The sequence below is a fragment of the Diadema setosum genome, chromosome 21 (assembly GCF_964275005.1).
Source record: "Diadema setosum chromosome 21, eeDiaSeto1, whole genome shotgun sequence".
Classification (NCBI taxonomy): domain Eukaryota; kingdom Metazoa; phylum Echinodermata; class Echinoidea; order Diadematoida; family Diadematidae; genus Diadema; species Diadema setosum.
In genome coordinates this window covers 6,112,037-6,124,421 of record NC_092705.1, presented here as the reverse complement: position 1 = coordinate 6,124,421, position 12,385 = coordinate 6,112,037, and the positions used below count along the sequence as shown (strand labels likewise).

The 12,385-nt window shown below is 37.7% G+C and overlaps 1 protein-coding gene and 2 long non-coding RNA genes across 3 annotated transcripts; all 3 read left to right on the top strand.

Moving 5' to 3' along the window:
- The first annotated feature begins 3,253 nt into the window (after positions 1-3,253).
- LOC140244679 (uncharacterized) lies at positions 3,254-4,104 on the top strand. The gene is made up of 3 exons (XR_011902301.1): positions 3,254-3,276; positions 3,809-3,871; positions 4,041-4,104. It is a non-coding gene; the product is annotated as an uncharacterized lncRNA (long non-coding RNA).
- Positions 4,105-4,527: 423 nt separating this feature from the next.
- LOC140244845 (uncharacterized) lies at positions 4,528-7,093 on the top strand. The gene is made up of 3 exons (XM_072324455.1): positions 4,528-4,569; positions 5,121-6,158; positions 6,386-7,093. The coding sequence occupies exons 1-3, from the start codon at positions 4,528-4,530 to the stop codon at positions 6,575-6,577; spliced, it is 1,272 nt and encodes a 423-aa protein (XP_072180556.1). The 3' UTR covers positions 6,578-7,093.
- A 2,729-nt stretch (positions 7,094-9,822) lies between these two features.
- On the top strand, positions 9,823-10,655 carry LOC140244634 (uncharacterized). The gene is made up of 3 exons (XR_011902296.1): positions 9,823-9,869; positions 10,297-10,359; positions 10,622-10,655. It is a non-coding gene; the product is annotated as an uncharacterized lncRNA (long non-coding RNA).
- Positions 10,656-12,385: the final 1,730 nt, after the last annotated feature.

The window sequence follows — 12,385 nt, the reverse complement described above, 5'->3', positions numbered from 1 at the left end:
AATTCCTCTTTCTTATATTTTTTCTTTTGAAATATTTTGTATGTTTCTGCACCTTTATTCAGGTCGCCAACAGAGAGCAAGGAAGACCCGCTCTCTCCCCAAACTCGCACGCCACACAGTCATCCTTGCTTGTTCGTACGGGATTTGGTGAGTCATTAAGTTTAAAACACAATGGCTACATCACGACATGGAGCGTTTAATTATTATTATTATTATTATTATTATTATTATTATTATTATTATTAACAATGCTGATAGTTAATTCATCTAACGGGGAGGATTTGCAGAACGGGGAAAATATGATTCTTAGTGATTACAATTTCTTGATTTATAATTTGTAAACATAAAAAGGGAGTTCATTGCTGGAGTTCATTGCTATGTAAATAAAAATAAAAGCAAGGGAATAATTTAGGGGAAACGTTCTATAACTCTCATTCTCCTTGCTCTTTTTTATTCTTGCTGCAGGAGTTCTGTGACACAGAACGACTCAAAGGCGACACAACATATTCAGGTAAAGTCATATAACAGAAATTACAGTAGCTTAACGCGAAAATTATACTCATGCGAGAAAGCAAATGTACTGACTGTGTCTGAAGTTATAACTAAGTGGCGGATCATTCACATGATGATCCACATCGCAGTTATAGAATGTATCCAGGAATAGCTTATTGTGTTTGTTTGAAAGTAATGCATAAGTTTGTTTTCGTCAACATAATGACATTAGTCTCGTATCACTTTGAGTGATCCGGGGTGATGACAAGAATTCTTAGTTTCACAGATTTCCTTTAGCAGGTTTCCATTTCTGGTATTTACAACCATTCGGAAAGGAAAAAAAAAAAAACAAACCCGCAGACACAACTGATATATTGACGACCCCCTTTCTTTAACATATTCTCAAACATGCTTTGTCATAATCACACTTTCTTCCTTTTGTTCTCTTTGTAGGAAGCTGCAAAAGCGACTGAATTAAAGGCACAGGCGACGACCATTGTGCAGAATGTATTTAAGGCACGCATTATACATGTTTTTGTGTTTTTTTTTCAGTGACTGCCGTTCTGTCAGACCATACTACAAGATATGATCCTCGGACCTTCGCATACATGTATTATTTGACAAGTATGCCTGTGTTCCAGCTGATCTGAGTGTCTGTTTTACATTGAGTTTTTGTTCGTGAAATAAATCATTAGTAAAACAAATACATGTGAAAACTAATATACGATGCATGTACGTCATCCGGTAAAGATATTTGTTTCAGTGAATATTGTACTCACAGGCAGTAAAGGATCACCAAGCTGCCAAAGAATCAGCAACAATCTTCCTTGACGATATGCTGATGGTAAGAATCAGCAACGTTTAACTAGTTATGTTCCGTTTTAAATAAAAATACCCAGTGGAAAGTTCAACTGGGTATACCGAATATGTAAAGAAAATTGTTCCGTGACTGCATGTTATCATATACGTGCATTGATGTGTGTAATCTAAAAACAATTTTGACATCACATTTACTGAGAAATATATACTGATGGTATGGTTAAAATAAAAAAGGAATTAATTACGGGTTAATTCCTCTGCTGTTACTCAGAAAGTGGATGCTGAGTTGGATCTGAAGCTGCAATCAAAGGCCATTGTCCAGAACGTGTTCAAGGTAAGCCACCAATTTCCTTTTCAAATACATAATGCGTAGATCTTATGATAATCACATATCATAATCATAATAGACAAATGATGAGATCTCAGTTGATAAATGTCAATAAGGATACCGGCAAACATGTAAAGCGTTAATGAAATGTCTTTATCTCTGTTTGCAGGAGGTAAGGGCAGTGACTGAACTAGAAGAAAGGGCCTCGACCATTGTACAGAATGTATACAAGGTAGGTATCCAGATGTTAGAAGGAATTATTTTGGACGTACCACACTTCACTTTTAATTCGAGTCTACATCGAAAATTTCTGATAGATTTAGCTTTTCAATGAAAAAGCAGCAATGTCTTGAATGTGCTTCATACCTTGAATACCTTGAATGTTTCGTCCTTGTAATCTGCACATAAGTCATCTTTAAGGCCAGCAGACATAATCAAAATGTATAATTCAAGTATACCATTTACCGGGTTCATTATACAATTTCCACTCATTATGTTCATCGCGCTCACAGGTAGTAAAGGATCACCAAGCTGCCGAAGAATCGGCGACGAACTTCCTTGACGATGTGCTCAAGGTGAGAAGCAGCAACGTTTACATTGTCAGTTTTGTAATTCACTGATTAACTCATACTTGGGAAGACTCTAACAGAATCATGAAAATGTAGGTCTTATCCAGAGACAACGTGTGATTATAAGCACTTAGTTTGGTATCTGAAATTGAAAGCAAAATGGCTGAACTAAGTTTAGATGAACCTGCATCATATTTCATGCTACTGTTATTAAATCTTTCAGGGAGTGAGTGAGGAATCGGATCTAAAGGCACAGTCAAAGGCCATTGTGCAAGGAGTGTATAAGGTAAGACTTAATTTGTTTGCTGCAAATGAACTTGATGGAGCTGACTGTCTTGAATATATCGTATTACTTATTCAACATTTTCTTTGTCTCGCGTGCCATCTTGGAGGCTGCCAGTGATCCTCCTGAAATCTTCATCACAATCCATCTTTCATTTATTAATCTCTGGCTTGAAATCGCTACTACATTTCCACATCTCAATCAAAACATGGATATAAATCAATGGCACAGAATTATGTAAGTTATGGCAGATGTTTACGGAATCTCCTCATTTTCTTAGACGAAGTTATTTGATTTGTCTCCATTCTTCACAGGACGTGAGCAAGGAATTTCAGCTGAGGGAAGAGGCAAAGGTTATCGTGCAGAATGCGTATCAAGTAAGAGCTCTATAAATATTCTCTTTTATTCCTTTTCCCAGCTTCTGTTTGTAGAAAGACAAAAGGCGTGTTAAGATGTCATCAAAAGAGATAAATGAGACAGAGAGAGAGAGAAATAGAGTTTTACTATGCTTTTTTCATATATTCACAGGCTGAAATAAAGCCAACAAAATGCATTTATTGCTTAACATAGAGTATGATATAAAGTAAACTGCTCTAAACCCACTTCACAAATAAAGGATAAGAAATTTTCACTGCAGGCAAATGCAAATGCAAATACAAATGTAGAAGGTGTACATTTCGAACATCATTGACACGGTCTATTTTATTTTGTCTCCTTTGCAGGCAGCTAGAGATATCAAAGCTGCCGAAGATTTGGCGGTAGGCTTTCTCCATGAAGTTATTGAGGTAAGAGTTTTTGTCCTCTTTAAAAAAGACTCTATTTTCAAAACTGTAGAACCACTTCGGTTGGGAACTTAGTTTCTACTTATTCTCTGGAGAAACAATAAGTAGAAATACCGTTTGTATCTAGTGTTCTTTCTTGTAGGACGTCTGGAAGTTATCAGAGCTAAAAGTTCAGTCAAGGACCATTGTACAAAATGTGTACATTGTTAGTGAAGACTTATTTACTTAATCGTATACCATTGGCGAAAGTTGATATTTCAGACTATGTGTACGTTTGATTATATTCCTTTATTTGTTTTTCCTACAAAGCGTGACTGTTATCTTTTCGTCTGACAAATTATCCAAGCTATAAACCCATTTTCACTATCATTTTTTTTTGTTCAAAGTTTCACATCCAGTTTGTTTTGTTTTTGTTTTTTGTTTTTTGTCTCATCTTGACTGCAAATCACTGTCATGTTTTGCTGTTGTTTTTGTTTGTTTATTTATTTGTTTGTTTTATGACGATCGCTGAACATTCGACCGTTTCCTTTCCCAGGCTGCCCGGGTCCAGAAAGACGCTGAGGACTCGGCGTTGGCATTCCTCGACGGTATTCTGGAGGTAAGAAAATAACATCAATGTTTTCATCGTGGTAAAGATATTCAGTCCGTTGTTATAGTGTCCCTACAAATGAAAGTCGTCCCTTTTCTTCTCTTGCTTTTCCTCATCTTTAATCTAAAATTAAGTATCTATACTCTGACATTGATGTACTATTCGTCTTTGTGTACAGGATGTCCAGAAAGAGTCAGAAGGCAGGGAACAGGCGAAGATCATTGTACAGGACGTGCTCACAGTGAGTACTTATTGATTCATTCGTACATATTCTGAGAAGTTCATCGCAAAAACGAGCTAAATGCATTCTCGTGAGGTTGAGATATTTGCGATTAAGCCTTCGAATAAAAAAAAAAAGAAAATGACCAAAAAAAATTGTAATCATAACTTTAAAGAATATCCCTTGTTATGTGACTAGTGGGGTACAGCTGGAAAGGTTTTATTTTCCTCTATCTGATTGTGAACTTAATTTCAAACTGTAAAAATGACGCTTGACCCATTTTGAGATGAAACTATCTGACTATTCATTTGTTTCCATCATTACCGTCATTGCTATTATCCCCTATTCACAAAAATAAAATGTCGAAATTGTTAACTCTCTTTATAGGAAATTGCATACAATCGTTATGCAGTTTACTAAACAATATTGTCACCCAAAAAGCATGATGTCCCCAAAGTTCTGCACAACGAACCACATGAGTTTGTATGTTTGTATGTCCACTTTAGAACGTTGCGCATGCTACATAAACTTCTTCGCTCACACACTTTCCCTGTCCTCAGTGGGTGAACATGACTTTTGAATGTCATTTTAGATTTTTAAGAAAAAAGTGATAATGATTTACTTTTCTGTCTTTAGGAAGTGAGTAAGGACAATTGGCTACACGTTCAAACACAGGACGAAGACAAGAAAGAGAATCAAGTACGGAACATCGCCAAATTTTCTGAGTCACAAGACTTTCTTATGTTCCTGTTGAAAACTAATATTTTGCCGCCATTTGTCGCTGAGACATACATGACGAAAAGAGGGAAAGAAAGAAAAATGAAGAATTCTTTTAATCAACGTTTATCATGTCTATTACGACTTACTTAACAAGTTTGAAGTACACGTTTCACTGAGATCATTAGGTTTTGAATGATGCTAGTTCTTCTCCAGAATTGTGCTCAAGTGTTGGCAATGTTGTTAAGTTATCTCTAGAAAGGATGCTAGTGCTGAGGCATCACACTTAAGTTTGTTCACCTGTAATTTCGTATCATGTAGGATGACGCAACTGGCTCCTCTCATCAGGCGGACTGCGAAGGTCCAGTTGACTACTCAGACCTCTGTCCACCCCAGAGCTATTATATCAATGGGATAAAGATTGATGCTGTCGATCTCCAAACGAGAAAGGAACTCCTGTCCAGCCGCGGACCGTGGCCGGGAAGAGATGTCATCACCTACCAAGATCAGTTTGTCGCCGATATGAGAGCTATGGAGGAAGAACTGGCATCGGGAGGGACACACGACGGCGTCAAAGACGCACGAGACTCCGTCGATTCTGACAGCGACCGCGTCTTCACTGGAGAGTCCCGACCCGACAGCGACGATGAGGATGAAGACGGTGTGAAGATCTCATTCATTATGGGATCAGAAGGTGCAGAGCGAGATGCCTCGTTGGATATCATACAGCGCAATGAGGAGTGCATCATCCTCTCCAAAGACTCTGACTCTGACGATGATGATAACGGTTACGATGAGGAAGTTGATGAAAATAGAGAAAAACTAAATATCTCTCAATCGGGGAGTGATGACAACCCTGGAGACGACCCAATCTCCTCTCGACCAACGGCAGTGCCAGTCGTTCTGCCCCCGATCCCTCCTCCTCTCACTTTTCGGGATATCAAAAACCTCGAGCGAGTTGCTCTTCAGAAGATGATCAGTAAAGAGAGGATTCACTTTCCCCCACCCTACCTCCCCTCACCATCATCTTCAAACATCGCAGTGCATGCTGGGAGTTGCTTCATGGTTCCACCTCCTCCAAACCCCATGATGCCTGCTGCTCTACCTCTCCCAGGCGATGCCGCTTCAGGACCAAACATCTCGGCCAACCACCAGCAGCACGCATTAAACAGACAGCTGATCAGTGGGTATCCCATCAACCCTCTTCTGCCGTTCATCCCTCCCCCATCACGGCTGGTTCCTCCACCCCCTCATCCACCGCCAGACGAGATGTCTCAGTTATTTCAACTGTCGCGGGAGGTCAGAGAAAACGCTGCCAGGGAGATTATCAACCCAAATCTACTGAGTTCCAATAGCCAGGTGATGCATTGATTGTAACTTGCACTTGGTTGCCATACATTATCCCTGCTTGCGCTTACCAATTTCATCAATGAGAATGGCCCTAATGCAGCTGACAAAATGCATGTTTCATCAAAGTTAAGATTATTATAAAGTTTAAAACGGTCGCCTAAGCCTGCTGTCTCTTGAACGGTGACAATCTCATTTACATTCACCAAAAACAAATCTTCTTTCTTACGTTGATACAGGGCAACGTCGGTCAACACTGGCGGCGTCCTCCAGCCAACCATGTGGACAACCGAAGACCTCCAAACAGGGCGTGGCATCCTGACAGCATCCCTCCACATCCACACTCTAGACCACGCCCACCGATGACAATACGACGATGCCATGAGCACATGCATTACCCTCGCAATCATCGCAGAGGGTACAACAACTAATAAGAAAAGTGATATTCATTGGACAATGGTGAAAAGGATTCCAGAACCAGAAAACATTGACAACAAGTTTTGCTTTCCTCAACTAACATGAGCATGCGCAGAAATAGAAATCAAGTTGATGTAATCTTGGACATTTCTTGGAAGCACTGAGGGTTTTAACTCCAACAGCTACGCTGATATTATACTGTAAGTTTGAAGTATGACCTGACCTTCAACCAGTGAATAAGATGCATAGGAGAATGACTGTTCCAGAAAAGAATACAAAAACAAACAAACCAAAAAAAAAAAAAAAGATTGTATGACCTAATTGTCGACCTAGGAAAACCTGCACTGGTATACTATCTATAATCAAGAAAAAAAAAAAAGAAAAAAAAATCTTGAGACCAAAGCACAATGTCAAGTATTCTGTGCCTTTTGCAATTAAGGAAAATCAAACCAAACCAACTTCAGAAAGATTGAGTGCAATAAATCACTCAGCCTTTTATGGATTAATCAGTATAAAAGGAAAAAAAATCATATCTCACAAGCAAAATGGCGGCGTATAATATATTAATGATTATTATTCCTTCTGTGAAGAGAGTTCAAATAAATGAGTAAATAAATAATTCTAGCCTTATATTCCCAAGTGTTTTATTTGGAGTTGCATCCACAACCTCGTGACTTATCAACATTATTATCATGAAACTATTATCACATCAAAGAAACGCTTGAGCTGATATGAATGTCAGCTATGACGAAACTCGACTAAACTGTATGTGGTATACTAATTCAATTGAAAAGATGCACAGGTAAACACAGTCAACCTTGCCCAAGTCAAATCTATTTGGACTGAAGAAATAGCTTCGACTTCGAGAAATTGAACTTTTGTGGGATAAAAATCAATAGAATATAAAGAGAAGAAGACTTGAAAAGACCTTCGACTTTTAATAATAGGCGATTATTTGACGTATCATGTGAGGTTGACTGTACATACTGCAATTATCAGTTCTAATTTTCTAAAGTTGTGCCTGTGTCTGTGATATTATTAGAAGTAAATCGTCAAAATGCTGCAATGCTCAATATGGCGTTGCGCCCTTTCACTGTTAATCTCCCCCCCCCCCCAAAAAAAAAAACCAACAACCAACCAACAAACAAACAAACAATTAATATTGTAAGCATTTTAAAGTTGCATCAGTATGGGAGGGGAAACGCACAATGTTCCTTTAACTCATATAGTTACATAAAGGGTAAAAGTTACATTTCAATTACAATAATTAAAAACATTGCAGCAATGCAAGCTGTCTTTCAGACGCCGTGCTGCGTCTTGGGTGCTCTCGAAACATGCATAACATACATTGTACATAAGACGACGTTTAAGAAATAAAAGATAGACATGTAAACTTGGGGCGTGGCATGGGTACGATGTAAACCAACATTAATAGCGTTGCTTCGTTTCAAAGCAATATTTGGGAGCTTCTAGACTTTTCATAAGCTCTCTGATTTAAATTCTTGGATAACTATAGCAGTCTTGCTTCTCTTGTCCTCCTCCTTCTCCTCCTCCTCCTCTTCCTTCTTCTCCTCCTTCTTCTTCTTCTTCTCCTCCTCCTTCTTTTCTTCTTCGTCTTTTTCTTTGCTGACACGTCCACAGAATAACATGTTATTAGTAGTCACTCTCTTCCAATACCAATATGCTTTCAAGAAATGAGACGGGTCAAAGTTTATGATTTTGTCGGAGATCAAGCGTAAAGAAAAAATAAGAATTTTGAAGAAACATCTCACTTACATCATTTTGAATAAGAAGGACTTTATAATGACAAAATAATAAAATGATATTCCTCCTATTTGGTAGACCATCTGTGCGGAAAGTAAAGACAGCCACGCGCGGAACCAATCACGAGTGAGAAAACAGTGAGGTCATTACGTCATAAACAGAGGTCCAATGGTAGCACGTATCAAGCGGTGCGTGACTGGTAACGTTATGGAATCAACGGTAATGATTGGTCACTACGATGTGTCTGTGGGTTTGATATTTGGTTTTGTTCGTGAAAATTAATGTTCATTTGAGTAAATTTCCCTTGAAAGCCATTTTATTTAAATTCATAATGTTCTAAAATAAATTCTATGTGAAAGACAGAAAACAAAAGATCTTTGCAGAAAAAAACTAAACATGTTTATTCTTTGATTGCGTCAACTTGAAGTTTGCGCGCACTGCGGATGACGCAACAATACCCTGTCCCTGTTTCCAGGGGCCTGCGAACCGGCGCCAAACATTACTTTCTTATATAGCAGATGACCGAATCACTTGATAGATTCATCTGATCGATCAAAATGGGCAATAATTTGACCAAAATTGATCGCATCGTGTCATTTTTGGCATGTTGCACACCGAAAAGTGGTAAGTGACAAGTCGACAACTTTTTGTCTGAATTTCATACATCATTATTGAGATAGAATCAATTTTGTAATTCGGCCTATAGTTATATTGTGTGTCTTGGGGGTGCGCAAAAATTATGCTCTGTATGTACTTGTTTACTTTTCTTGTATACGCATACCTCCAGTCATGCAATATTTGACAGGTGTATTATAGAGGTAAAGTAGCACAAAAAAGGAAAAGACAAAAATCATCCTTAAGAATAAATACATTTTAATAATTAAGCTTAATCTGGAATGGAACCAAGAATGAATTCATCATGTTAGTGTATACCATACATAATGATACCAAGTGGTATTATGCGAAATGTAATACCACAGTTTTTGTGTTCCCTCTTATCATATATCTTCCAAATGGTATGGCATTCAGAGATTTCGCATCAAAATCGAACAACCTCGATTTCACACTACCTGTGAGACGTTCTGCATGATTATTACTGTGCCTTTCCAATTCCTCTTTCTTATATTTTGTCTTTTGAAATATTTTGTATGTTTCTGCATCTTTATTCAGGTCGCCAACAGAGAGCAAGGAAGACCCGCTCTCTCCCCAAACTCGCACGCCACACAGTTATCCTTGCTTGTTCGTACGGGATTGGGTGAGTCATTAACTGTAAAACACAATGGCTACATCATGACATGGAGCGTTTAACCATGCTGATAGTTAATTCATCTAACGGGATGATTTTTAGTGATTACAATTTCTTGATTTATGATTTGTAGACATAAAAAGGGAATTCATTGATATGTAAATAAAAATAAAAGCAAGGGAATAATTTAGGGGAAACGCTGTTATTCTATAACACTCATTCTCCTTGCTCTTTTTTATTCTTGCTGCAGGAGTTCTGTGACACAGAACGACTCAAAGGCGACACAACATATTCAGGTAAAGTCATATAAAGGAAATTACAGTAGCTTAACGCGAAAATTATACTCATGCGAGAAAGCAAATGTACTGACTGTGTCTGAAGTTATAACTAAGTGGCGGATCATTCACATGATGATCCACATCGCAGTTATAGAATGTATCCAGGAATAGCTTATTGTGTTTGTTTGAAAGTAATGCATGAGTTTGTTTTCGTCAACATAATGACATTAGTCTCGTATCACTTTGAGTGATCCGGGGTGATGACAAGAATTCTTAGTTTCACAGATTTCCTTTAGCAGGTTTCCATTTCTGGTATTTACAACCATTCGGAAAGGAAAAAAAAAAAACCCAGAGACAACTGATATATTGACGACCCCCTTTCTCTAACATATTCTCAAACATGCATTGTCATAATCACACTTTCTTCCTTTTGTTCTCTTTGTAGGAAGCTGCAAAAGCGACTGAATTAAAGGCACAGGCGACGACCATTGTGCAGAATGTATTTAAGGTACGCATTATACATGGGGTTTGTTTTTTTCAGTGACTGCCGTTCTGTCAGACCATACTACAAGATATGATCCTCGGACCTTCGCATACATGTATTATTTGACAAGTATGCCTGTGTTCCAGCTGATCTGAGTGTCTGTTTTACATTGAGTTTTTGTTCGTGAAATAAATCATTAGTAAAACAAATACATGTGAAAACTAATATACGATGCATGTACGTCATCCGGTAAAGATATTTGTTTCAATGAATATTGTACTCACAGGCAGTAAAGGATCACCAAGCTGCCAAAGAATCAGCAACAACCTTCCTTGACGATGTGCTGATGGTAAGAATCAGCAACGTTTAACTAGTTTTGTTCTGTTTTAAATAAAAATACCCAGTGGAAAGTTCAACTGGGTATACCGAATATGTAAAGAAAATTGTTCCGTGACTGCATGTTATCATATACGTGCATTGATGTGTGTAATCTAAAAACAATTTTGACATCACATTTACTGAGAAATATATACTGATGGTATGGTTAAAATAAAAAAGGAATTAATTACGGGTTAATTCCTCTGCTGTTACTCAGAAAGTGGATGCTGAGTTGGATCTAAAGCTGCAATCAATGGCCATTGTCCAGAATGTGTTCAAGGTAAGCCCCCAGTTTCCTTTTTGAATACATAATGCATAGATCTTATGATAATCATATATCATAATCATAATAGACAAATAAGATCTTAGTTGATAAATGCCAATAAGGACACCAGCAAACATGCATAGCATTAACGAAAAGATGTCATCTCTGTTTGTAGGAGGAAAGGGCATTGAATGAACTCGAAGCACGTGCCTCCATCATTGTACAGAGTGTATACAAGGTAGGTATCCTGACCAGATGTTAAAAGGAATAATCTTTACATATCACACTTCATTTTTAAATCGAGTCTACATCTACATCTATTACTGATAATAGATTTTTTTTTAATGAAAGAAAGCAATCAAGTGCTTCATACCTTGAATGTTTCGTCCTTATAATCTGCAGATAAGTCATCATTAGGCAGACATAATCAAAATGAATGATTCAGGTATATATACATTTTTACATATATTTATATACCATTTACCGGGTTCATTATACAATTTCCACTCACTATGTACACCGCGCTCACAGGCAGTAAAGGATCACCAAGTTGCCGAAGAATCAGCGACGAACTTCCTTGACGATGTGCTCGAGGTGAGAAGCAGCAACGTTTACATTGTCAGTTTTGTAACTCATTAATTAACTCAGACTTGGGAAGACTCTAACAAAAACGTAGGCCCTATCCAGAAGCAATGTGCGACTAGATAAGCACTTAGTTTGTTATCTGAAATAAATGAAAGCAAATTTGCGGAATTATTACAGTTTAAATGAACTTGCACCATATTTCATGCTTCTGTTATCAAATCTTTCAGGGAGTGAGTGAGGAATCGGAACTAAAGGCACAGTCAAAGGCCATTGTGCAAGGAGTGTATAAGGTAAGAAATTTAATTTGTTTGCTGTAAATGAACTTGAATATACCGTATTACTTATTTAACATTTTCTTTGCCTCGCGTGCCGTCTTGGAGGCTGCCAGTGATCCTCTTGAAATCTTCATCATAATCCATCTTTCATTTATTAATCTCTGGCTTAAAATCTCTACTATTTTTACATCTCAATCAAAACATGGGCATAAATCTATGGCATAGAATTATGTAAGTAATGGCAAGTGTTCATGGAATCTCCTCGTTTTCTTAGACGAAGTTTGTCTCCATTCTTCACAGGAGGTGAGCAAGGAATTTCAGCTGAGGGAACAGGCAAAGGTTATCGTGCAGAATGCGTATCGAGTAAGAATTCTATAAATATTCTCTTTTATTCCTTTTCCCAGCTTCTGTTTGTAGAAAGACAAAAGGCGGGTAAGATGTCATCAAAAGAGATAAAGGAGACAGAGATAGAGAAATAGAGTTTTACTACGCTTTTTTTCATGTATTCACAGGCTGAAAAAAAAAGCCAACAAAAATGCATTTACTG